At 51.8% G+C, this 26388-nt stretch overlaps 1 protein-coding gene across 2 annotated transcripts; it reads left to right on the top strand.

Annotated features, from left to right (window-relative positions):
- Nucleotides 1–619: 619 nt before the first annotated feature.
- On the top strand, nucleotides 620–25971 carry WDR87 (WD repeat domain 87). Of its 2 annotated transcripts, none has more exons than XM_081921878.1 (8): nucleotides 620–689; nucleotides 2563–2724; nucleotides 3942–4109; nucleotides 5577–7480; nucleotides 9857–10679; nucleotides 18980–19191; nucleotides 20026–20378; nucleotides 22094–25971. In XM_081921878.1, the coding sequence occupies exons 2-8, from the start codon at nucleotides 2650–2652 to the stop codon at nucleotides 25768–25770; spliced, it is 7212 nt and encodes a 2403-aa protein (XP_081778004.1). In that variant the 5' UTR covers nucleotides 620–689; nucleotides 2563–2649; the 3' UTR covers nucleotides 25771–25971. The 2 variants fall into 2 exon arrangements, with proteins under 2 accessions (XP_081778004.1, XP_081778003.1); XM_081921877.1 differs by lacking the exon at nucleotides 620–689 and adding an exon at nucleotides 708–1181.
- Nucleotides 25972–26388: the final 417 nt, after the last annotated feature.

Genomic DNA, 26388 nt, shown 5'->3' with positions numbered 1-26388 from the left:
GTCCAAGTGCTAGATAAATAGGTACCACTCCAGCGGGAAGGTAAACGGCGTTTCCGTGCGCTGCTCTGGTTTCGCCAGAAGCGGTTTAGTCCTGCTGGCCACATGACCTGGAAGCTGTACGCCGGTTCCCTCGGCCAATAAAGCGAGATGAGCACCGCAACGCCAGAGTTGGCCACGACTGGACCTAATGGTCAGGGGTCCCTTTACCTTTGTTGTTGTTTAGTGGTGTCCGTCTCTTCATGACCCCCTGGACCAGAGCATGCCAGGCACTCCTGTCTTCCACTGCCTCCTGCAGTTTGGTCAAACTCATGCTGGTAGCTTCGAGAGCACTGTCCAACCATCTCGTCCTCTGTCGTCCCCTTCTCCTTGTGCTCTCCATCTTTCCCAACATCAGGGTCTTTTCCAGGGAGTCTTCTCTTCTCATGAGGTGGCCAAAGTCTTGGAGCCTTAGCTTCAGGATCTGTCCTTACCTTTATCTAAGGAAAAGCGGGACATTCCAGGATCAAATCAGAAACCAGCGCAGCTTCTGTAAACCCAGGACTGTCCCTGGAAAATAGGGACACTTGGCTGATCTGCCATAGGCCTGATCCACAAGGCTCTTCTTAGATTCTTATGTCTCTTGCCCACTGGTTAGAATGCCATGATGTCACACTCCTGTCTTCCCATTGGGATTCCAAGGATCTAAACAGGTAATCCCTTTTCCTGCTTTGTGGGTTGGTCGCCATCCTCGTCTTAAGCGGCTCTGGTCAAGAATGGTGGCTTATCTGGGCCGCGCACCTTCTGAGCTTCCTTGTGGCACTGGGCCCCACCCTACCCCTAGGGCCTGTCTAGGGCTACTAGTCATTGCCTGTGGCCACCTATGGCAAAAGTGGCTGGCCCCAGCTGCACCCACAATGCTGTGGGGCCTGGAAAATGAAGCCATGCGAGTTTGGTTGGCTAGGCTGGTTCCAAGCCCGGAACCACGGAAGAAAGGCAGAGGTGGAAAGGAAACATGGCTCCGTCCCATGGAAGTCCAAGGAGGAAGCACTGATACTAATAGGGCTCGCAGCCCCACAAACATATGGGAATTAGAATAGTCCAGAATGGTCCAGCCTCCCGTGGGACCCTCAGCCTTCTCTGGATGCACTTTAAGTGCTCAGCTGCTCACTGGCAGGGAATGCAGGTCCTGAGTTGAACCCCTGGTGTGTGTGCTTCGTTTTTTAAGTTCTAGGGGTAGCAGGGCTGCCAAATAACTCTCCATCCCTTAAGTTTTCGAAGAGCTGCCTGCCAGTAAGAGAATACCTTTCTGGGCTAGATGACAGCCTGGCCTGACCTGAGCAAGGGCTTACATATCCTATAACAGGGGTAGGCAACCTAAGGCCCAGGGGCCAGATCCGGCCCAATCTCCTCCTCAGTCCGGCCCATGGACGGTCCGGGAATCAGCGTGTTTTTACATGAGTAGAATGTGTCTTTTTATTTAAAAAGCATCCCTGGGTTATTTGTGGCGCATAGGAATTCGTTCATTTTTTCTCTCTCTGTTCAAAATATAGTCCTGCCCACCACATGGTCTGAGGGACGGTGGACTGGCCCACGGCTGAAAAAGGTTGCTGACCCCTGTCCTATAACTTCTTTGGCAGCAGTTATTTGTGTCTAGTCAGGGTTAAGCTTCTACGACGCCGTTTTGATTTTATTTATTTAATTAAGCTATTTCTATCTATACCGCTTAACTGCCAAAGTTTCTAAGCAGTAAATATATAGATTAATTTTTAAGAAGAACATATAGTACAATGGATAAGAGCCATTAAAATTAATCATAAAAACAGAAAGTTGATTCAGCACTATATATTCGGTGCATTTAAAATGCTTCTCAATCATCATCATCATCATTCATTAAATTTAAATACTGATTTTCATTGGAGGATCACAGGGTGGTTCACAGTATAGAAACCACAAAAATATAACATGAGGCAAACTAAGCAATACCCCTCCAGTTTAAAAGGCCATCGATTGTTTAACAGCATGGTGACTACAGGTGAGTCTCCCTGGGGAGAACATCCCACAAATGAGAAGCTACTACAGAAAAGCTTCATTCTCATGTTGCCATCCTTGGAACCTCCCCTTTATGTTGCTTTTGTCACTTTTAAAACGTGGTGGTCTCTCCAGCGTGGTGGTATCTCTCTCCAGAGAGCCAGTGTGGTGTAGTGGTTGAGAACGGTGGACTCGTAATCTGGGGAACCGGGTTCGATTCCCCGCTCCTCCACATGCAGCTGCTGGGTGACCTTGGGCCAGTCACACTTCTCTGAAGTCTCTCAGCCCCACTCACCTCACAGAGTGTTTGTTGTGGGGGAGGAAGGGAAAGGAGAATGTTAGCCGCTTTGAGACTCCTTCTGGTAGTGATAAAGCGAGATATCAAATCCAAATTCTTCTTCTTCTTCTTCTCCATCATCCCTGACGCCTTAGGATGGATCATACTCGGAGTCTGAATGGCTGAGCAGTAGGAGCTGGTCCTCCAAGGCTAATGAGGGCTGGACCTTGTGGGGCTGCCCCCGCCAAGAAACCCTAAACCATTCCCTTCCTCTCCAGATCAACGGTTGCCCAGGACTGTGGGGATTGATTCCTCCCTATTTCCAGGGATATTTTCTGCAGCAGCTGAGCTCCCGCAGCACCACCATGGTGAAGGAACCGGTCCGCATCGTACCCTTGTGGAGGGAACTCCAAGGCCAGCTTTACCACAAGCTTCAGATGGTAATGCAGAACCACTGTCCTCTGATGAGAAGAGGATCTTCTCCCCGTGATTTGGGGGCTGGAAGGGAGGGTATGTGTGTGCATGCATGAAAGATAGGCACAGAGATGGTCCCAGAAAGTAACTGGCTCAATCCTTGCTGTCCTTCTGTGTCAACTGGCTCAATCCTTGCTGTGTCAATTCTGTGTCCAGGGCAGCTGTTTACCAGCTCCACCTGGTACGCAGGCTGAGACTCTACCTGTCCGTGGACTGTCTCGCCAGAGTGGCGCATGCTCTGGTTATCTCCCGCTTGGACTACTGCCATGCGCTATGTGGGGCTACCTTTGAAGGTGACCCGGAAACTACAATTAATCCAGAATGCAGCAGCTAGACTGGTGACTGGGAATGGCCACTGAGACCATATAACACCGGTCTTGAAAGACCTACACTGGCTCCCAGTATGTTTCCGAGCACAATTCAAAGTGTTGGTGCTGACCTTTCAAGCGCTAAACGGCCTCGGTCCAGTCTACCTGAAGGAGCGTCTCTACCTCCATCATTCTGCCCGGACACTGAGGTCCAGCGCTGAGGGCCTTCTGGCGCTTCCCTTGCTGCGAGAAGCCAAGTTACAGGGAACCAGGCAGAGGGCCTTCTCGGTAGTGGCGCCCGCCCTGTGGAATGCCCTCCCACCAGATGTCAAAGAGAAAAACAACTACCAAACTTTTAGAAGACATCTAAAGGCAGCCCTGTTTAGGGAAGCTTTTAATGTTTAATAGGTTATTGTATTTTAGTGTTTGTTGGAAGCCGCCCAGAGTGGCTGGGGAAACCCAGCCAGATGGGCAGGGTATAAATATATTATTATTATTATTATTATTATTATTATTATTATTATTATTATTATTACTATTACTACTACTACTACTACTACTACTACTACTACTACTATTATTATTCTGCCAGCCAGCTGAAGGCTGTTTTATTCCAGCTGTCCTTTGGGAACTGACTACTTTTTAATAAAAAGGCCTTTATCTTAATAATACTGTGATAAGAAAACAGCAGCAGCAGCCAGTTCCTTCCTTCTGGCCTTCAGTCAACTGTCACTGAGCAGCAGCCTTGTCTGTGCTTGCCACCCCAACGCCGAGGTGGCATGAATGCGGACCGTGTGCTGTGAGTGGCGCAGGGGCATTCCGGTTCTGCTCTCCTCAAGTCTCCAACCCCCCTGTCTCTTCCCTCCTCTGGGCAGGGTGCACAGGAGGTGACAGAAGGATCCAACATCATGCTGAGCGACAGGCCCACCATCATATTCCGGAAGAGCAGCTCCCCCAACTTCATGCCGGTCATCTGCCACTATTTGGGTGAGGCCGGACACTACTTTGCATCCTTCAGCCGGAAGTCCTCCAAGAAGGGCAAGGTGAGCCGGGCCCTGATTGGCCAGGGAGATGGGGAGAGAAATGGCTGAGTGGTGTGGCTGCCCTCAGCCTCCAACCCCCAAACATGGTCAGGATTTTATCCATTATCTTCAAGGAAACCCCCACCCTCAAATCCAGCAGCTCAAAAGAATGCAGAAGCTTCATGTTGTTGTTGTTTAGTCGTTTAGTTGTGTCCGACTCTTCATGACCCCCTGGACCAGAGCATGCCAGGCACTCCTGTCTTCCACTGCCTCCCGCAGTTTGGTCAAACTCATGCTGGTAGCTTCGAGAACAGTGTCCAACCATCTCGTCCTCTGTTGTCCCCTTTTCCTTGTGCCCTCCCCATCTTTCCCAACATCAGGGTCTTTTCCAGGGAGTCTTCTCTTCTCCTGAGGTGGCCAAAGTCTTGGAGCCTCAGCTTCACGATCTGTCCTTCCAGTGAGCACTCAGGGCTGATTTCCTTCAGAATGGAGAGGTTTGATCTTCTTGCAGTCCTTGGGACTCTCAAGTCTCCTCCAGCACTAGAATTCAAAAGCATCTATTCTCCGGCGATCAGCCTTCTTTATGATCCAGCTCTCACTTCCATACATCACTACTGGGAAAACCATAGCTTTAACTATACGGACCCTTGTAGGCAAGGTGATGTCTCTGCTTTTTAAGATGCTGTCTAGGTTTGTCCGTGCTCTCCCTTAAATCATAGAATCGCAGAGTTGGAAGGGACCTCGAGGGTAATCTTGTTCAACCCCCTGCGGTGTGCAGGAATCTCAACTAAAGAACCCTGACAGGTGGCCAGCCAACCTCAGCTTAAATACCTCCGATGAAGGAGAGTCCACCACCTTCTGAGGAAGTCCATTCCATAAGGGGAGTCTTACAGGATCAGACCAAAGCTCTCCTTCGTCCTGTTTCCCATTTGTGTACAGTAGTCCCCTTCCCTGCTGTTATTTCCCGGCAACTAGTGTTCAGAGGCAGGTCACCCCTAATCCTGGGGGGAACCTAGATGGCCGCCATGACTTCTCCATGACTTTCCTCCCCTGCAGCTTTAGGAAATGATATTTTCTTACTGCCATGCTTGATCTAGATCCCAGTCTCTTCTTCCACAGCTGGGGCAATGTCCCAGGTCCCTTGAGCTCCCACTGCCCTTGCTTCAAGCCAGAGAGCCCACCTTCCCCTCCTCTAAAGAGGAGGAGTCCCAATTCCCAGGCCTCCCCCCTGACTGGCATCTCAACTCCTGAAAGGGGGTTATTGCCCTATGGGCCAGAGAGGGCAGGAGCAGAAACACCAGGCAGATGGAGAGAACCTTGAACACCATGTCCCTCGTCTAGCACCACAGCTTTGTATTGGATTGTATGATCTATCATAAGTTAATTTGGAGATTGTTTGGGGTGTATCTAGGTGAACCAAGATACTAACCCTACCCGCAGGGCACGGGACAGAGTCCATTGCCTCTGACTCTCAGACTTCTCCTGCAGGTTCGAGTCTGGGTGTACAACCCAGAGGACGAGACCCCCATAACAGAGAGAGAGTATGCCATAGAGGAAGACCCAAAGGTCCTGTACATCTCCTATGCTTCCCACCTGCACCTCTTTGTGGCCTACTGTGATGACATCCACCTGCGGCTTTTTGGTGACCACACTCAGGAATGCAAGATGCTCTCCGAGGTGAAGTCGCCCTATTCGGTCACCAGCATGTGCTACAATCCTGAGACAGGTGAAGTGGTGACAGGTGCCATTGGCACTGTGGCCTTTTGGGGCTTTACCCCAGGGAAGGTTCCCTACCTTGCTGTCACGCGGGAGGTGCAGATCTCAAGTGGCGAATTTGTGCACTACCTCAGCTTGGAGCAGGAGCGGAAAGTGCTGGTGGCCTTGTGCGAGAACATCATCCGTGTGTACGACTACCATACCAAGACCCAGACCCGGACCTTCCAGGTGAGCCAAGGTGTGTCGCTCACTTGCTGCTCCTCCTATTGGCCTCAGAGCTTCCTCTTCACTGGGGACCTCGCTGGGGACATCAAGGTGTGGAACTTTGACAAGGGGACCCAGACCACCCAGTTCAAGGCCCACCAGAGCGCCATCACCACCATCACCACCCGGCACTCCTTCCACACCATCATGACCACATCGCTGGACGGGTTGCTAAAGGAATGGAACCTGACCACCTGTGAGCTCCTTCGGCGCCTGGACATTGGGGAGCAGCTCTTCCAGATGCAGTTCCTCAACGAGCAGACCTTCTTCCTCTGCACCCTCTACACCTTCTCCATCCGCACCGTCAACAACTTCTGCCAGCTCTTCAACAGAACCAAGTCTATGCTCACGAAGCTACTGCGCGTTCAGTGTGGACCAAACAAGGCTCGCATCTTGGCAGCCACGGAAGATGGGGTCATCCGATTCCTATCCCCCGTCACGGGGGAAATGCTGTTTGTCACCTGGCCCTTCCAGGTACTGGAAAAGGCCCTGGACTACGTTTATGACCCGGACAGAGAGGAGCTTCTGGTGACGATGGGCACCAATGACATCTACGTGCTGGACACCACCAAGAACCCCTGCCCGGTCAAGCACATCTTGCGTGTCACGGAGGGCCTAGATGACAGGGTCCTGTGCCTGGCTTACAGCCGCTTGGACCTGGAAGGCCGCACCTGCAGCTTCATCTTCAGCGGGTACAAGAGCGGGAAGGTGCGCACCATCACCCAGAACTTGTATCGGATGGGGAACCGCAAGTTGCACGACGGCAAGGTGGTGGCCCTCAGCAGCATCTCAGCCTCAGGGAACCTGTCCTACCACTCACGGGAGTCTTCCTACCTGTGCTCCTACGGCCAGGACCAGTACATCATCCTCTCCGATGTTCTCTTGAAGAAGGACAACTTCCTAGAGGTGTTACCTTTGGTGGTCATCCCAAGCTTCAACTGCCGCATCAACAACCTCCTGCTCATCCCCGGCTACATCTGTGCCCTGACAGAGCACAACCGGGTCCGGCTGTGGCGTCAGGCGTCCCTGGTCCCAGGTCAGAAGAACCGCTTCTGGAAGGAGTCTGGCGCCCTGCACGCCACCACCATCACTTCCTTTGACTACTGCCACACCCTCAGCATGCTGGTGACCAGCGGCTCTGATGGCACCGTGCGCGTCTGGGACATCCTGGGGCAGATGCTGGTGGAGTTTGACACAAGCCTCAAATTCAGCCGAGTCTGCTTTGCCAACCAGCGGGGAGACCTGGTTGTGGGCTGCAACATGAATATCTACTTCATCCCATGCGTCTTGTACTTGCCCAGAGACCACCTCTACATGCTGATGTCCCGGTGTGTGAAGGACGACATGATTGAGCGCCCCTTGGCCTTTCTGCCTCACTTCCTCCTCACCTTCGACATAGTCTTTGTGCCTAAGTAAGTATGGGGAGAGGGACGTGGGTGGCGCTGTCGTCTAAACCACTGAGCCTCTTGGGCTTGCCGATCGGAAGGTCGGCGGTTCGAATCCCCGTGACGGGGTGAGCTCCTGTTGCTCAGTCCCTGCTCCTGCCAACCTAGCAGTTTGAAAGCATGCCAGTGCAAGTAGATAAATAGGTACCACTCCAGCGGGAAGGTAAAGGGCATTTCTGTGCGCTGCTCTGGTTCGCCAGAAGCGGCTTAGTCCTGCTGGCCACATGACCCAGAAAAACTGTCTGCGGACAATCGCTGGCTCCCTCAGCCAGTAAAGCGAGATGAGCGCCGCAACCCCAGAGTCAGTCATGACTGGACCTAATGGTCAGGGGTCCCTTTACCTTTAAGTATGGGGAGGGGAAGGGAGGCAGGCAGGCAGGGCGGGATCTGAATGTTGGAGAGGTGGGCAGAGAAGACACAGCTGCGAAAGGGTGAATGTAACTTTCATAGTTTTTGACCTGGCAATATAGTGCAAATCAAGATGTTTGTTAGGGATGGGTGATATATTGTCACAAACCAGTTTCAAGTCCATATCATGATATTGGTTTCATAATTTTTGACCTGGCAATATACAATGGACCCTCGGGTTATGTTACCTTCAGGTAACGTAACTTTCAGGTTGAGAACGCGGCAAACCCAGAAGTGTATACCACTCTGTGCACCACATGCATGCACAGAAGTGCTCTATCGTGCCACACGTGTGTGCAGAAGCGGTGCCTCTAAATGCAGACTTCTTGGGGTACGTATGGACCCCTGGAATGAATTAAGTTCATATCCGGAGGGTCTACTATATTGTGAATCATGGGTGTGAGTGTGCTATGCAAAAATGTGGGGAAAACTGTGAAGCCAGCCAATGCCTCTACATAGCTCCATCCTTTTTTCAGACATTGTGATATACAGTGCTATTTTTCTCTAGAAAAAGGGGTGTTAGAACTCACCATGAACGCCTCGCTCATTCTCTCAGAATGGCAACCTATTCTCTCAGAATAGCCCACCTAAGAGGTGCTGGAACTGAGTTCCAGTGAGTTCCAGTTGGGGGAAAAGCCCTGGTGATATATCAGTATATCACAATGTTTAGCTGGTTATATATCACAAAGTTGAAAACCAGATACCACCCAGCTCTAATGCAGACCACCAGTTCATTACATTCTGCTGCCTGAAGCAAAAGACAAGAAGGCGCCCTTCCCCAAGGCACATACAGAAGCCAGTAGGACCGGGAGTGGAATCTTATTCCAATACTGGGCAAAGGACAATGAAGGCAGCAGGCTAGGGTAGGGGGCACAGGGCAAGATGAAGGGCACTCATATCTCAGACCACTCCCCCATCCCACAGCACCTGCTGCCACATTATGGGCTGACCCTGCAGACCACACTCTGCAGACCCACCCCAACAGCGCACCCGCCGCCCACTGACCCCCTTGAGAGCTTTCCTGCCTGCCCTCTTTATTTTAACCAAGCGTCTCCCTACCTGCCCACAAACTGTCTCACCAGAGTGGTGCATGCTCTGGTTATCTCCCGCTTGGACTACTGCAATGAACTCTATGTGGGGCTACCTTTGAAGGTGACCCAGAAACTACAACTAATCCAGAACGCGGCAGCTAGACTGGTGACTGGGAGCGGCCGCCGAGACCACATAACACTGGTCTTGAAACAGATAGGTAGCCGTGTTGGTCTGCCATAGTCAAAACAAAAAAAAATCCTTCCAGTAGCACCTTAAAGACCAACTAAGTTAGTTCTTGGTATGAGCTTTCGTGTGCATGCACACTTCTTCAGATACACATCTGAAGAAGTGTGCATGCACACGAAAGCTCATACCAAGAACTAACTTAGTTGGTCTTTAAGGTGCTACTAGAAGGATTTTTTTTTGTTTTGACTGGTCTTGAAAGATCTACATCAGCTCCCAGTACGTTTCCGAGCACAATTCAAAGTGTTGGTGCTGACCTTTAAAGCCCTAAATGGCCTTGGCCCAGTATACCTGAAAGAGTGTCTTGACCCCCATCGTTCTGCCCAGACGCTGAGGTCCAGCGCCGAGGGCCTTCTGGCAGTTCCATCATTGCGAGAAGCAAAGCTACAGGGAACCAGGCAGAGGGCCTTCTTCGTAGTGGCACCCGCCCTGCGGAACGCCCTCCCATGAGATGTCAAAGAGATAAACAACTACCTGACATTGAGAAGACACCTGAAGACAGCCCTGTTTAGGGAAGTTTTTAATGTGTGACATCTTAGTGTATTTTGGTCTTTGTGGAAGCCGCCCAGAGTGGCTGGGGAATCCCTCCCCCCCCCCCGCACAGAACTACAGTTCCCAGCCCCCTTAACAAACTAGACTTTGGGTGCTTTCCCTCCCCAGGTATCGCCAGGTAGGGAGACTGGCCAAGAAGTATGAGCGGCTAGAGCCCATCTCCAACCCCAAAGAGGTGGTGATGGAGAACAACGTGGCCACCGTCTTGCATTTCATCGGCAAGGAGGCGAGTGCCCTCCCTGGGCCAGATTTCTACGGGGCAGCGCCGTACATCAAGGAGCTGCAGCCGGAGTTCTTCGTGAAGTACCAGCTCCTCCCGCAGCAAGGTGCCAAGGCAACCCCGGAGAAGAAGACGCTTCCAGCTGAGCTTCCGCCAGCGCCACCGCCGTCCCGTGTGCTTCCACCGCTGGTCGAGCCCGTCCCCGTCCTCAGCAGAATACCCTTCCAAGCCGGGCGCACGTGGCCTATCGCCCCCGACGGATACGTCCCCAATTCGGTTATCCGGGCCCAGCTGTTTCCGAAGGGGACACCCAAGGCCCTGCAGTGCAGCTTGGACCTGAGCAGGCAACCCTTACCCAGGCGCAAGATGGTCAAGATCCTGCTGCCGGAGACGGACGAGCCCGAAGCCGTAGACAAAATCCGGAGGAAAAAGCCGCAGAGGCGGCGGCCCTCCGTGGCCTTCTCAGGGTTCATGCGCTCCCGGGACCTGCTGTCCGAGATTGTGTCGAAGCCCTGGCTGCGGCACAAGCCCAGCGACAACAGCTTGCCCTCCGTCACGAAGGCCATTCTGGACCTCATGGACGACGTGCCCTACTCCACGTACTTGATGTGCACGGCTGCCCTCGTCCAGCTGGCCGAGTCCTACCCGCTGCCAGACAAGGTCCAAGAAGACGCCTTCGAGCGACTCATCCAGGACACCACCCACAAGGAGGTCAGTGCAGTCCTTTGAAGGTCTTGGAAGGGGGAGAGGGAAGCACAGGGACATTCGCAATCCGTACTTTTACTAGCTTCATTGAAGCATAGATTTATAGTGTTGGAAGGGACCCCACAGGTCATCTAGTCTGACCCCCTGCAATGTGGGAGTAATAGCTGCAGAACCCCTGGCAGAGGACCACCCAACCTCTGCTTACAAAGCTCCAAGGAAGGAGTCTGCCATCTTCCGTTGTCACAGAATCAGAGTTGGAAGGGACCCCACGGGTCATCTAGTCTGGCCCCATGCAATGCAGGAATCACAGCTAAAGCTTGGAAGGGGATTTCCCTGGGATTTCTCCCCTTTCTCTGGCCAGGTCCTCTCCATGCAGAATGGCAGCTGTGAGGGGCGGGTGATGGGTTACAGCTGGAGGCTGGGTGGAGACTTGGTTGGGGGGCAAGAGGAAAGCAGGGGGCTGAGGGAGGAGGAAAGAGCCGCCCAGAAGTGTGAGACGTTTTAATGGTGGAGGAGCTGAAACCAAAGAACCGAGGTCTCTCAAGTTTTCTGGCTGAATCCAAAAAGAGCTAGAGCCAAAGGTTCCCTCTCTGAATTCTCCTCATGAGGAGGGGCAGAGGCTGAGGGATCCCACCCCTCCAACATTTCTACGAGGAAAATGGGGGCAGGTTGTTCCACTTCAAGAAGCTTCTTCCATATTTGATCTCCTGCACACACAGGCGTCCATGTGCACATCTACTGGAGCCGCTCACAGCATCTCTGCCTGACCTGCTTCACAGGGTTGTTGTGAAGAAAAAAATGTGTGAGGGGGAAGGGATCCTGTATAGCCCCTTCCACAGATCACAGATTAACGGAAGGAAGCAACATTTTAGCTGTAAACTGCCCTGAGTCCCTTTCAGGGGGAAAGGCGGGAATAATAATAATAATAATAATAATAATAATAATAATAATAATAATAGAAGAAGAAGAAGAAGCAGCAGCAGCTCTGAGAATGACCAGGAACATATAAGAGCATAAATCCTATTGAACTCAGCGGGAACTGAGTAAAAATTCTTAGGATTTCAGTGTAAGGCTGACGCGTCTGGACCCTTATACCTGAGAGTAAGCTCCATTGACTACAGTGTGACTTACTTCTGAGTAAGACGGTATAAGCCTCCACTCACAATAAAGGGGGGGAAACAATCCACGCATTTCCTCAAAAATGGCTGGCTGAGGAAGCGTCACAATGAAAGACACAACAAAAGTAGACTGGCGACCTTTTCCTTCAAAAGCATAGGCAGCGCTTTGTCAGCCACCTTCACCATTTCCTTCATCGGGTGCAGCGATCTTATTTCCAGCAGAAACAGGACTCCGTTTTTTGGCAGCTCCAACATATACAGAGAGACTACTTTTAATTGTTCTCCAAGACATGGAGGGGAGGGCGAAGGGCAAAGCAGGATGTCCTGGGGTCAAATGAACCACCCTGAGGCCTCTAGGTAGAGGATATATTCCGTATATATATTCAGTAAATAAATAAATCAAAACTCAAAAAAAAAGAAGAAGAGTGCCTTCTGCAATTCCGGGACTGTCCCTTGAAAATCGGGGCGCTTGTAGGATATGGGAGCCAGTGCAGCAGGGAGCCAGTGGCTTTTCCCGCCTTTTTTGTTTCCGCCATTGTTCTTGTCCGCTTCTGCTGCTTCCCGCCTCACCCTTCCCCAAGCGAGGCAGAGATGGCCGGTTGGGCGTCATCACCAACAGCCTCATGGCTCCTCTTGCCCCTCATCCTGGCGCCTCACAAGGGCCCCTCTCAGTCCCTCTCCGTGCCCCCTCGGCACTTCACGAGGCACGAGGAACAGCCATTTTGTTTTATTTATGACATTTGCAGGCTGCCCTTCCTCCCAAGGGCCCCTGCCTCTGAGGTAAAACCAAAATGGAGAGCCTTATCTTCTGAGGGCACTCAGGGTTTTGGTTTTATTCTTTGGTGTTGTAACACGTTGCTCCAATCACCATGAGAGGTGCGAGATTCCAGGGGTTGTAGGCGGACCTTAAGAACAATAAGAACAATAACAATAAGAACAGCAATAATAATGTTATTATTTACCGTATTTTTCGCACTATAGGACGCACCGGTCCATAGGACGCACCTAGATTTGGGGGGGAAATCCCCCCCCCAGGTGCGGGGCTGGGGCGGGGGAAGCCCAAGCTTCCCCCTCCCCCAGAACGGGACCCAGAGCCATGCCGAAGCTGCGCGCAGCTTTGGCATCCCTCTGGGAGCTTGCGGGGCTGGGGGAGGAGGAAGCCCTCCGCCAGCCTCCAAACCATGTCAGGAGACAGCGGGATGGCGCGCTGCGTCTCTCCCGCTGTCCTCCGAGTTTGCGGGGCTGGCGACGGGGAGGAGCAGGCTTCTCCCCCCCCCCCGCCAGCCTTCTAGCCAAGTTCTGCCTCCCCGCTGTCCCCCAAGCTTGTGGGGCTGGCGGTGGGGCTCTCCTGCAGCCTGGAGAGCGAGAGGTGTCAGTGCGCACCGACCCCTCTCGCTTTCCAGGCTTCAGCGAAAGCCTGCATTCGCACCATAGGACGCACATACATTTCCCCTTCATTTTTGGAGGGGAAAAGGTGCGTCCTATAGTGCGAAAAATACGGTATATTATTTATATGCCCCAGGGTCTGTGTTGGGACAAATGAGGCTCCACGGAGACTGGTACTTTTAGGATATATGGTTTATTGACACAGGCATTCACCCTGAACTTAGAGGAAGGGGCTCTCGGCACTGGCACCCCAAATGGTCCCTGCTTCTTCCGTAGCCATAGCCTTGCCCTCAGAGGGACGTCATGCCAGCCAAACTCCAACCCACCGGTCTAAACCCTCGGCTTTTATCAGCTTTATTAACGGTGAACCCCAAAATTTCCACATCTGCTAATACCAGAGGTGTATTGGTGGGTCCACTGTTGCGTTCTGAGGCCAAAGAAAAGGATCGGACCCTGATTAAAATAAGACACGAGGCTTTGACCAGCAAGGCTCTCGGAGAAAGTGCGTCCCCACACCCCTCACCAGGCCATTTTATTAGCAAAAGAACCAATCAGATTTCCTCTGAGCATTCAAACAAACCCCAATTGGGGACAAAGTTAAACTATAAACACTAGTTAGGCATGCCTACTTTGGAGTAAATGAATGAAAACAACAAAGGAGCGTATTCAGCAACCCCGGAGGTCATAAACAATCAGTACACATGATAAGAAGGATGGCCAGGAGGAAAGTGACCATTATCACCTTAATGTGAAACCTGTTTTCTGGCCCTAAGATTGTTGTTGTTGTTGTTTAGTCGTTTAGTCGTGTCCGACTCTTCGTGACCCCATGGACCAGAGAACGCCAGGCACCTCTGTCCTCTACTGCCTCCCGCAGTTTGGTCAAACTCATGCTGGTAGCCTCGAAAACACTATCCAACCGTCTCGTCCTCTGTCGCCCCCTTCTCCTTGTGCCCTCCATCTTTCCCAACATCAGGGTCTTCTCCAGGGAGTCTTCTCTTCTCATGAGGTGGCCAAAGTACTGGAGCCTCAGCTTCAGGATCTGTCCTTACCTTTATCTAAGGAAAAGCGGGACATTCCAGGATCAAATCAGAAACCAGGGCAGCTTCTGTAAATCCAGGACTGTCCCTGGAAAATAGGGACTGTCCTTCCAGTGAGCACTCAGGGTTGATTTCCTTCAGTATGGAGAGGTTTGATCTTCTTGCAGTCCATGGGACTCTCAAGAGTCTCCTCCAGCACCATAATTCAAAAGCATCAATTCTTCGGCGATCAGCCTTCTTTATGGTCCAGCTCTCACTTCCATACATCACTACTGGGAAAACCATAGCTTTAACTATACGAACCTTTGTTGGCAAGGTGATGTCTCTACTTCTCAAGATGCTGTCTAGGCCTGTCATTGCCCTTCTCCCAAGAAGCAGGCGCCTTTTAATTTCGTGACTGCTGTCACCATCTGCAGTGATCATTGAGCCCAAGAAAGTAAAATCTCTCACTACCTCCATTTCTTCCCCTTCTATTTGCCAGGAGGTGATGGGACCAGTGGCCATGATCTTCGTTTTTTTGATGTTGAGCTTCAGACCATATTTTGCGCTCTCCTCTTTCACCCTCATTAAAAGGTTCTTTAATTCCTCCTCACTTTCTGCCATCAAGGTTGTGTCATCTGCATATCTGAGGTTGTTGATATTTCTTCCGGCAATCTTAATTCCGGCTAGGGATTCATCCAGCCCAGCCTTTCGCATGATGAATTCTGCATATAAGTTAAATTAGCAGGGAGACAAAATACAGCCTTGTCGTACTCCTTTCCCAATTTTGAACCAATCAGTTGTTCCATATCCAGTTCTAACTGTAGCTTCTTGTCCCACATAGAGATTTCTCAGGAGACAGATGAGGTGATCTGGCACTCCCATTTCTTTAAGAACTTGCCATAGTTTGCCGTGGTCGACACAGTCAAAGGCTTTTGCATAGTCAATGAAGCAGAAGTAGATGTCTTTCTGGAACTCTCTAGCTTTCTCCATAATCCAGCGCATGTTTGCAATTTGGTCTCTGGTTCCTCTGCCTCTTCTAAATCCAGCTTGCACTTCTGGGAGTTCTCGGTCCACATATTGCTTGAGCCTTCCTTGTAGAATTTTAAGCATAACCTTGCTAGCGTGTGAAATGAGTGCAATTGTGCGGTAGTTGGAGCATTCTTTGGCACTGCCCTTCTTTGGGATTGGGATGTAGACTGATCTTCTCCAATCTTCTGGCCACTGCTGAGTTTTCCAAACTTGCTGGCATATTGAGTGTAGCACCTTAACAGCATCATCTTTTAAAATTTTAAATAGTTCAGCTGGAATACCGTCACTTCCACTGGCCTTGTTATTTGCAGTGCTTTCTAAGGCCCATTTGACTTCACTCTCCAGGATGTCTGGCTCAAGGTCAGCAACCACACTACCTGGGGTATACGGGACATCCATTTCTTTCTGATATAATTCCTCTGTGTATTCTTGCCACCTCTTCTTGATGTCTTCTGCTTCTGTTAGGTCCTTTCCACTTTTGTCCTTTATTATGGAAATCTTTGTATGAAATGTTCCTTTCATATCTCCAATTTTCTTGAACAGATCTCTGGTTCTTCCCATTCTATTGCTTTCCTCTATTTCTTTGCATTGCTCGTTTAAGAAGGTCTTCTTGTCTCTCCTTGCTATTCTTTGGAAATCTGCATTCAATTTCCTGTATCTTTCACCATCTCCCTCGCATTTTGCTTGCCTTCTCTCCCCCGCTATTTGTAAGGCCTCATTGCACAGCCACTTTGCTTTCTTGCATTTCCTTTTCATTGGGATGGTTTTCGTTGCTGCCTCCTGTATAATGTTACGAGCCTCCATCCATAGTTCTTCAGGCACTCTGTCCACCAAATCTAAATCCTTAAACCTGTTCCTCACTTCCACTGTGTATTTATATGGGATTTGACTTAGATTGTATCTTACCGGCCCAGTGGTTTTTCCTACTTTCTTCAGTTTAAGCTTGAATTTTGCTATAAGAAGCTGATGATCTGAGCCACAGTCAGCTCCAGGTCTTGTTTTTGCTGACTGTATAGAGCTTCTCCATCTTTGGCTGCAGAGAATATAATCAATCTGATTTCGATGCTGCCCATCTGGTGATGTCCATGTGTAGAGTCGTCTCTTGTGTTGTTGGAAAAGCGTGTTTGTGATGACCAGCTTGTTCTCTTGACAGAACTCTATTAGCCTTTGCCCTGCTTCGTTTTGCTCTCCAAGGCCAAACTTGCCAGTTGTTCCTTTTATCTCTTGACTCCCTACTTTAGCATTCCAATCCCCTATGATGAGAAGAACATCCTTCTTTGGTGTCACTTCTATAAGGTGTTGTAAGTCTTCATAGAATTGGTCAATTTCAGTTTCTTCAGCACCAGTAGTTGGTGCATAAACTTGGATTACTGTGATGTTAAAAGGTCTGCCTTGGATTCGTATCGAGATCATTCTATCATTTTTGAGATTGCATCCCAGTACAGCCTTCGCCACTCTTTTGTTGACTATGAGGGCAACTCCATTTCTTTTACGGGTTTCTTGCCCACAGTAGTAGATATGATGGTCATCCGAACTGAATTCACCCATTCCCGTCCATTTTAGTTCACTGATGCCCAGGATGTCAATATTTATTCTTGCCATCTCATTTTTGACCACCTCCAACTTACCCAGGTTCATGGTTCTTACATTCCAGGTTCCTATGCAATATTTTTCTTTACAGCATTGGACTTTCCTTTCGCTTCCAGGCATATCCGCAACTGAGCGTCCTTTCGGCTTTGGCCCAGCCGCTTCATCAGCTCTGGATCTACTTGTACTTGCCCTCCGCTCTTCCCCAGTAGCATGTTGGACGCCTTCCGACCTGAGGGGCTCATCTTCCAGCGTCATAACTTTTATATGCCTGTTGTCTTTGTCCATGGAGTTTTCTTGGCAGGGATACTGGAGTGGCTTGCCGGTTCCTCCTCCAGGTGGATCACGTTTGGTCAAAACTCTCCACTATGACCTGTTCATCTTGGGTGCCCTGCTCGGCATAGTTCATAGCTTCTCTGAGTTCTTCAAGCCCCTTCGCCACGGCAAGGCAGTGATCCATGAAGGGGGGCCCTAAGATTAACATATAAGAAAAGATACATCAAGGAAACTGCCCATTATCTTTGAGGACCCAGGACCTGTCTAAGTGTGTACATGACTTGTGAAGAGAGAGAAATGGGCAGTAGAGGAAAAAGGCACGAATGTAGAATCTTATGAGATTTAATCAGAAATTATCGTCAATATATCAAACCCAGTCAACACAATGCATTCATCGTGGACACGATGGCTTGATGTATATTTTATAATTCCTCATCGTAATCCCATCTGACCCCTACAGTCCGCCGCCCCTCTTGCTGCACCCTAATACACACCTGAGCCTATCTGAAAGGCACATTTAGTTCAGCTATTTCCTGGTTCTAACATCCCAACCTCAATTAATCATTCTGGGTGTCCTGCACCCACAGATTCATATCAGTATTGCAACATCTGTGCCAAACCCCTCTTCCGAGGAACTTTGACAGGGGGAAAGTAATTATCCCAATTAGCCCCCCTCAACACACACACACAAAATAGCCCCATGGAGCTGGCTAGACAAAGGGTCTTCCTCCTCCTCCTCCTCCTCTTCTTCTTCTTCTTCCATTTCAGGGGGTTGGACTGGATGACCCTTGGGTCCCTTCCCACTCTATGATTCTATGATGAGTTATAATCTAATATGAAACCTTCCATTATTATTATTTATTACCATGCTTCACCCAAGGACAACAGGGAGGTTTAGAGGGAGGGATCACCAGCCCGGGATCACGTAGTGCGTTTTGTGTCCAAGCTAGGATTTGTTAGGTGCCAGGAAAGGTTGGAGCACAGCAGCCACGCTGGCATGCCCAGAGGTGAATAATGCCCAGAGGTGAATATTTCATGCACAGGATGCCCTATTCTCCATCCCCTCAGCGACACCGGCCACTTATCGCTTGCCCTGCCCCATTTTCAAAGGGCTGTGTGCAATTCCAACAGCTTTATTTTTTTTAGATTATTTTTATTAACACACCCACCCAAAAAAATTGCTATACAAAATCCTGCAAAACACAGTGTTATCAAACAGGATCTGGCGGCAATATACATATCCCATGTGCAATTATAGGCCGCTGTTGAACAAAATCTGGTATGAAAGAAAACCAAAGTAAGTGAGCCACAGGTGTGTGAATATGAGGAAGGCAGTGACTGGAAATATTTATAGCAGACATCATGGTTAAATAAGGCAGGCTTACAAAACAGGGACACTGAGATCCCAAGGGAAGGTAATGAACATATTCAAATGCCCAGAGTCACTGTATTGGCCATATTCATTCATGGGCCAAAGGGGTCCTAGGCCATGTTCCTCCTGGCTTAGAAATGAATAAGGTCAGACCAAAGCAGTAGAAAACTGTCCCTTTTCCTTTGGTCCCTGAGGACTCTCAGTTGATCCGTTCCTTTCTCCACACTTTAGCCAAGCAAGCAGTAAGATTGGCCCCGTCTAAATTTTCCCCAAACTGCAATGGTCCTTCCAGCCGCTATAAGCGGGTACACTACCAAGTCTTTATTATGCAAACTTTATTATGCAACACCGGTAGGAGGTTGGTCACTGGTATTAGCATCTTCTGGAGGGGGAGCCATGGCTGGCTTTCCCCCTGGCCATGCCAAAGGCTGAGGCAGAGGCTGGGCCTTGGTCCAGACCCAGGCGCTGGCCCCTGAGCTCCTGTGTACGAGGATATGGATCCCTGTTCTTGCTCCGCAGGTGAGGATGAGGCTGGCAGCCTGGGAGGCCTTAGGGAAGATGGACCTGCTGAGTGAACAGGAAGTGGTTCCCCTGGCCAGAGCCCTGCTGGACGAGAACAAGAAAGTGCGTGACCTGGCCCGGTCGCTGCTGGACTCTGTGGCTGGCATCACGGACAAATTTGTCCTGAAGAAGGAGATGCAGCGGATGGCGGATTCCAGCCTGGTAGACTTGTAAGTGTCTCCTTTGAGGTGTGAGTGGGGTATCCCTGACCCCCAAAGCAACACCCCCTGTGGCTCGGAGGAGCTTCCTGGAAGGGTCTCTTTTGCAGCTTCTGGCAAATTTAGACCCAGCTGCTCCCTGCCCAATTGGGTTATGATGCTGCTCTGTGCTGTACCCAGGTTGTAGGCTATGATTGAGGATGAGGAGCTGAAAGGTGGGCTTCACATGACACACACCCAGCACATTTGCAAAGAGCTGTGTGTGTCCAATTAGCCAATAGCAGAAACCCTGAAGTAGTTAAAACATCTCCTCAATGAGATGAACAGCAGGACCGAGATGTTTTGAAAGGGAATAAGATATTTTGCTTTGCAGTGGGGAGATGTACTGGAGGGTAGGGAAAGATCTGCCATAAGCAGGATCCCCCCACCCCCATTCCTCTGGGGCCCTCCTCTCAATTTTACCCCTCCTTCAGCTGTTTACTCTTTGCTCCAAGGGATGTGGGTGGTGCTGTGGTCTAAACCACTGAGCCTCTTGGGCTTGCCACTTGTCCATCAGAAGGTCTGCGGTTCGAATCTGCTCTACGGTGGTGAGCTCCCATTGCTCTGTCCCAGCTCCTGCCAACCTAGCAGTTTGAAAGCACACCAGTGCAAGTAGATAAATAGGTACCTCTGCAGTGGGAAGGTAAATGGTGTTTCTGTGCACTCTGGCACTCGTCACAAGCTGTCTGTTGTCAAATGCTGGCTCCCCCCGCCTGAAAAGTGAGATGAGCACCGCACCCCGTAGTCACCTTTGACTGGACTTAACCATCCAGGGGTCTTTTACTTTTACTTCTTTGCTCCTTCCAGGTCTTCATTTGGTCGCGATCAAAGCGCCTTCCCTCGCAGAGTGCGGGCTGCCGGCATCATGGCAGAGACAGCGGATGAAGCTAAGGTTGCTCTGACAGAAGGAGCACAGAAGCTGATGACTCGGGTTGAGAACCAGCTAACAGCCAATCTGTTCTTGATGAACGAGATCCCACCCAAAGTAGTCCGCGACCGCCGCGCAACCGTTTCCCGTCTTAGGTCACCATCCCGGGGAACATCTGTAGACTTTACCACCCCCGAAACCCTTCCCGCTGGACAGGCGCGGTGGCTGGGAATCTTTGGCAAGTCTGAGAGGAGAGCTGCTCCTGCTGCTGCCCCTTTTGCCCCTGAAAGAGGCAAGTACAAATCCCTGCCTAGAGAGGGCATCTTGAAGCGTTGTTGCTGGGAGGAGTGCCATTCCCAGGCTGGCCACCATCCTCTGGGGCTATCACCTGCTTAGGCTCCCTGGTAGGTCAGGCTGTCCTGACTTGGACTGGCAACCTGTGGTCAGTGTCCAATGAAGTGGGTTCGTCTCCCTTTTCACTTGCACAAGCAGCCTTGAATCCCATGGTAGAAAGTTGTGGAATGACTGACACTTCCACTTGCGCTGCACTTAGGAAGCACGAGTCCCCCTTGCCTCATTCCTTTCCAGGGAAACCTGCTCTTTAGTGAGAGATCAGAACCAATGTCACTCCATGAAAAAATCATTAAGAAGCAGATTTCCTGCAGGGAAAGCAGAGGCACAAGAGGAAGTGTGTGTTGGAGGAACTGGACATGGAAGATGGGGTTCATTTCCCCCCATGAGCAAAAATCTCCCCATGTACGCGATAAGTCAACAGGTGCAAGGTCAGCCAAGCCAGTTGCTATGGCAATGGCCCAGTGTCATTTATGTAAGTGATTCAGGCATGTCAGCTCATTAGTCAGACAGTGAGTCTGTTGGTGAATCAAATTCTGCGCTGCATCTTGAAGCTGGGGCAATGGGAGATACTTTGTTCTTGTACAGTATACATGTATGGCGTTTCCGTGCGCTCTGGCTACTGTCGCGGTGTTCCGTTGCGCCAGAAGCGGTTTAGTCATGCTGGCCACATGAACCGGAAAGCTGTCTGTGGACAAACCAGCTCTCTCAGCCTGAAAGCAAGATGAGCGCTGCAACCCTTTGACAGGGCCTTTGACCGATGCCTTTGACTGGTCTTAACGGTCTAGCGGTCCTTTACTTTTTTTACATCTGTGTCTTCAAAGCCTACAAGCTGTATGTACCGTATTTTTCGCTCTATAGGATGCACTTTTCCCCCTCCCAAAATGAAGGGGAAATATGTGTGTGTCCTATGGAGCAAATGCAGGCTTTCGCTGAAGCCTGGAGAGGGAGAGGGGTCGGTGCGCACTGACCCCTCTCGCTCCCTGGGCTTCAGGCAGCTATCCGCAAGCCTTCGGAGCGCGGCGGGAGTTCCCACCAGGCTCTGAAGGCTTGCGGATAGCCGCCTGAAGCCTGAAGCCTGGGGAGCGCAGCGCCAACACCCGCTGCGCTCCCTGGGCTTCAGGCAGCTATCCGCAAACCTTCGGAGTGCGCCTCCAGCCCCGCAAGCTCCGGGAGCGGCAACCTGCTCCCGGACCTGTTCTGGAGGCTGGGGTCAGCTTCCCCCGCCCCAGCCCCGCGGCTAAAAACGAAGCCAAGACAGCGAGTGGGATCCATCCCGGCTGGAGAGGTTGTGTGTGACTAAAGAGGAAGCCAAGACAGCCAGCGGGATGGATCTGGCTCGCTGTCTTGGCTTCTTTGCTCTTTGGGGCTGGGGGAGGGATAATACCCCCCCTTTATTCCCCCCCTAAAAACTAGGTGCGCCCTATGGTCCGGTGCGCGCTATGGAGCGAAAAATACGGTACATATCAATGTCCAGAACTGTATTACTGAAGCCTTATCTTCTGCAACAGTACACCGTTTTGGACCTGAAGCCACTTCTGTGTGGTGAGTGAGATGGGGAACAACTTCTGCTACATAGGTATCTTCCCTCAGATTCCTGACATTATTCTGCCCATGTCTCTGGTTAATCTCCCTCCTTTCCTTGTCCCTTCACAGCTGGTGGCGATAAGCTCCCCAGGATCCCTCAAGCACGAGGCAAGGGGCTCACTGTGCCAGTAGTGAGTGGAACAGGTATGGAGGAGCTCAGCCCCAGCCTCAGCCCCACCCCCAGCATGGCCACCGCCAGCTCCAGCCCCAGCAGCTCCAGCTTCGGCAGCACCAGCAGTGGCTCCACATGGCGGGAGGTGCGGCTTGAAAGGCGGGAGCTCAGGGCAAAGGAGAAGGAGAAGGACAAGGAGAAACGGCTCAGGCCCAAGATCCTTCCCACCGTTCCCCACGAGGCCCCGAAGGTGCTCAAGGTGCGCAAGAAGGCCCAGCCCATCCTCTTGCAGCGGCGTGACACTCGCACCCAGCTCTACACTGAGATGCTGAAGCACCAGAGGGACAGGAAGGACTTGCAGGCAGCCGCCCTCCCAACATCGGAACTCAAGCCAGATACTGCTGTTCTGCCGCCTAAACCCAGCCAGGTGGGCGTCCCCATCCTGCCACCAGTGCCCACCAAAGGCAGCCTCATTGACCCTAACCAGGAGTACAGCTCTGACAAGACCAAGTGGCGTGCCGACCTCCACAAGCTGTTGATGCTCCGCATCGGCCCCTACATAGAGGGCCGCACTGCGGCTGAGGACCTCCTGGCCTCGGCCCGGTATGCCCTGGCTGGCCGCACCATGTCCTGGGAGGACATTGTCAACATCAGCCAGTCCCTCCTCACTTCCCAGGAGAAGGCAGCCGTTGATGAAAAGGCGTGGACGGCATATGTGGAGCGTCTGCAAAAGCCCAGAGGAAAACAGTTGTTGTCCCAGCCTTCCACAGAGAGCCTGGAGGAGGTGGTGGGCGTCACGAAGAAGCAAGAGGAGTTCAGCAGTTCGGAGACAGAGTTTGAGAGTGAGAGTGAGGAGGAATTTGTTAGGGGGAAGGGAGTGAGAGAGCATGGAGAGGGGAGAGCGGTCAAGCGAAAGAAGAGGGGCCGGACGGCTGGAGAACAGGAGGGGAAGTCCGCCTCCGACAAAGAAGTGTCAGGGAAAGTGGTGGCGAAGGCGGTTAAAGGGAAATCGTATGACTCACTCCGGGGAAAGGAGCGGGAGGCGGCCAGGACGAGAGTGCGAGAGGCGATCAAGGAACGAGACCGAGAGGCGGCCAGGGAAAGGGAGCTGGAGGCGGCCAAGGCAAGGGAGCACGAGGAGGCCAAGGCAAGGGAGCTGGAGGCAGAAGCCATGGCAAGGGAGCGAGAGGTGGCCAGGGCGAGAGAGCGGGAGCTGGCCCGGCGGAGGGAGCGTGAGCGGGAGGCTGCTGCAAGGAAACGGAAGAGATTGGGGAAGCTGGTTGACAAAGACAGAGAGGGCCTGGAAGGGCCAGAGCTGGCCAGGAGAGAAGCCCTGAAGCCCATCCTCAAGGAGTCGGAAAGGAAGCTGGTCGAGATGACCGAGAGCGCCCTGGCTGAAGTGAGGGGCAAGGCCAAAGAGAGGATGATGAAGGAGCTCAAGGAGAAAGCATTGGCCGAAGCCAAGCACCTGGCCAAGGAAGATGTGAAGGCGAAGGCGCTGGGCGAAGCCAGGGACCTGGCCCTGGTCGAAGCCAAGGAGCAGGCGATGCTCAAGGCACGGAAGATGGCCATGGCGGAAGAATGGGAAAAGGTGATGGCCGAGGCACGCAGGAAGGCGCAGGCAGAGCTGGAGGAGAGGGTGATGGCCGAGGCGATGAAGATAGCCCAGGCCGAGAATAAAGAAGGGGAGGAGGCCAAGGAAAGGATCCGGGAACTGCTCAGCTCAGTAGTGCTGGAAGTGGACGAGGCCAGGGTCCTGGAGCTGGCCAAGGAAATGGGCTTGGTAGCGGATGAGGAGAGGATACAGGAGCTGCTCAAGGAAATTGCCTTGGAGGTGGACGAGGCAAGAGTCCAGGAGCTGGCAGAGTTAAGGCGTGAGGAACTGGTGGAGGCCGTTGCTCAGAGGCTGGCTAAGGAAAAAATGTTGGGCCTGTCTGAGTCAAAACTCAAGGAGCTCATTGAGGCCAAAGCCATGGAGATGGCCCAGGCAAGAGCGAGGGCCCTGGAGGGAGAGGGGGAAGAGGAGGAAGGAGTTGGAGAAATGGCTGAAAGAAGAAAGAAAATGGTGGCTAAAAGAAGAGTTATCCATCGGGGGGAGGAAGGGGAGGAGTGGGAGTGGGAGTGGGAGGAGCTGGAGAAGAAGGAGGAAGGAGATGAAATGTGGGAAGACCTAGTAGAGAAGACCTTTGAGTTCCTCAATGATGAGGAAAGAGAGGCGCTGATAGCCCTATGGGAGGAAGAAGCGACTCCAAAGCTAGAAGACGACCAACTTGAGCTTTCAGAACATGCTCAACTGTTCTTGGACATCCTGACTCAGCCAGAGAAGCTGGAGTCCAGTGACGCCGCCACCTACAAGCGCCTCTTCCAAGTGGTGTCAATGCTTGAGGTTTCTTCGGGCGTGGAGGCCGAGGCCCTGGCAGGGGCTATGCTGCAGAAAGCGCAGCAGATCTTACAGAAAGGGGAGGAGATGAAGGGGCTCTTGAGCAAAGGGCACTCTGCTCTGCTGCAACAGCTCAAAGAAGCAGTGGAGGCCTACCAGATCTGGAGCACTGATTCTCAGGAGCTTACAGCCAAGATGGAGACCCTCCAGAAGACCGCCCTGACGGTGTTGCAGGCGAGGAACCTGAAGGTAAAGCTGCAGAAAGAGGCCAGGAAGAGGTCCTTGTGGGAGAGCGTGAAGAAGGAGTGGACGGAGGAGAAAGGCAAATTTATTAAGAAGAGCTTCCTGAACAAGAGGCTGAAGGAAGCCATAAAGAAACTGAAGGCTGAGGAAGAAAAGGCTGAGCAAGGAAGAATAGAGCAGCTGCGAATGGAAAGGCGCCTCAAATTCAGATCCCGGCCCATTGTGCTAGGTGAGGTGGAGAAGGAGAAAGACGTGGAGAGGCCAGAGGGGGGGCGGAAGGAGGCAGACGAGGAGGAGAAGCAGAAGAGAGGAGAGCTTGGCAGGAGCTCCAGCAAGATAACGTGGTCCCTGGCGGGGAAGGAGAAGGCTTGGAAGGCCATCATGCAGACGGAGGGGCTGCCCATGGCCACCGCCATTATCAGGCCAAAGAAGTACCGGCTTCCACATGACTCTCTGTACAGACGTGGCCAGCCAAAAGCGCGATTCCGTCGGCGGAGCCTCACCAGGGGTCCCCTTAAGCACGCCTTCCGCCTGTATGAAGACAAAGGGGTTGACTGGGAGAGGTTCATGAAGCTCTACCAGTCCCTCATGGTCCTGAAGGAGCAGAAGGGGGGCATTGAGTCATCGGCGTGGCAGGAGCAGACCACCAAGCTCCTAGACCTCTACGGCTTGACCAACCCGCTCATCCATGCCATGACGCAGCATCTGCTGCTGGGCGACCGCAGAGAGCGCACATACGTCAAGGGTAGCACCCTGAGGATGCGGAAGGCGCAAGCTGGTTTGGGGGTGAGGATACTCTACGAGATGATCCATCACTCGGTTCGGCTCCCCCCCAGGCTTCCCGCCTGGCATGGCATCATCCCGCTCAGCTATCAGAACAACGTGCACACCTTCAAGGCCCGGGGCATCACACGCTATGGCACCCTGTCCCTCAAGTGGAAGACCACCGTTGCCAGGGGGAAAGCCTCCAAGCTACGCTTATACGTCCACTCAGGCTCCCAGAGCAAATAGCCCCCCTTTCTCGTTTTGTTTTTTAACCCAGAGAGAAATATATAGATTTGTATGTATGTGATATTCTTTTCTACTGAATCTTTTCGAGAGTCGCATCAGACATCCCTCAGCGAGCTGCATTGACAGCGAGTCGCAAGGTGTTTCCAGGGCAGGGAATGATCCTTGAAGTGCCCAGTGGAATAAACATGACGTAGATGCCGACCACAGTTGCCGTTTTGAGTTTTTACTGTTAGAGAAGGTGCCGAGTTAAACTGTGGAGCAGGAAGCAGTGATGGTCACCAACCTAAGTAAAGGTAAAGGGACCCCTGACCATTAGGTCCAGTTGCAGACGACTCTGGGGTTGTGGCGCTCATCTCGCTTTACTGGCCAAGGGAGCCGGTGTTTGTCCGCAGACAGCTTCCGGGTCATGTGGCGAGCAGGACTAAGCTGCTTCTAGCGAACCAGAGCAGTGCACGGAAATGCCGTTTACCTTCCCGCTGGAGTGGTACCTATTTATCTACTTGCACTTTGAGGTGCTTTCGAACTGCTAGGTTGGCAGGAGCAGGGACCGAGCAACAGGAGCTCACCCCGTCACGGGGATTCGAACCACGACCTTCTGATCGGCAAGTCCAAGAGGCT

Source organism: Podarcis melisellensis, assembly GCF_964234715.1.
Source record: "Podarcis melisellensis genome assembly, chromosome: 8".
Lineage (NCBI taxonomy): Eukaryota > Metazoa > Chordata > Lepidosauria > Squamata > Lacertidae > Podarcis > Podarcis melisellensis.
Note: the sequence above shows the minus strand (reverse complement) of the source record. Positions and strands in the feature narration are given on the sequence as shown.

Excerpts from the sequence above, each read along its gene's own strand:
- WDR87 (XM_081921878.1), top strand. The coding sequence starts at position 2,650 with ATGGTGAAGGAACCGGTCCGCATCGTACCCTTGTGGAGGGAACTCCAA. Across the intron at positions 2,725-3,941 it reads TTTACCACAAGCTTCAGATG|GGTGCACAGGAGGTGACAGA; the intron begins GTAATGCAGAAC and ends TCCTCTGGGCAG. Across the intron at positions 4,110-5,576 it reads AGTCCTCCAAGAAGGGCAAG|GTTCGAGTCTGGGTGTACAA; the intron begins GTGAGCCGGGCC and ends CTTCTCCTGCAG.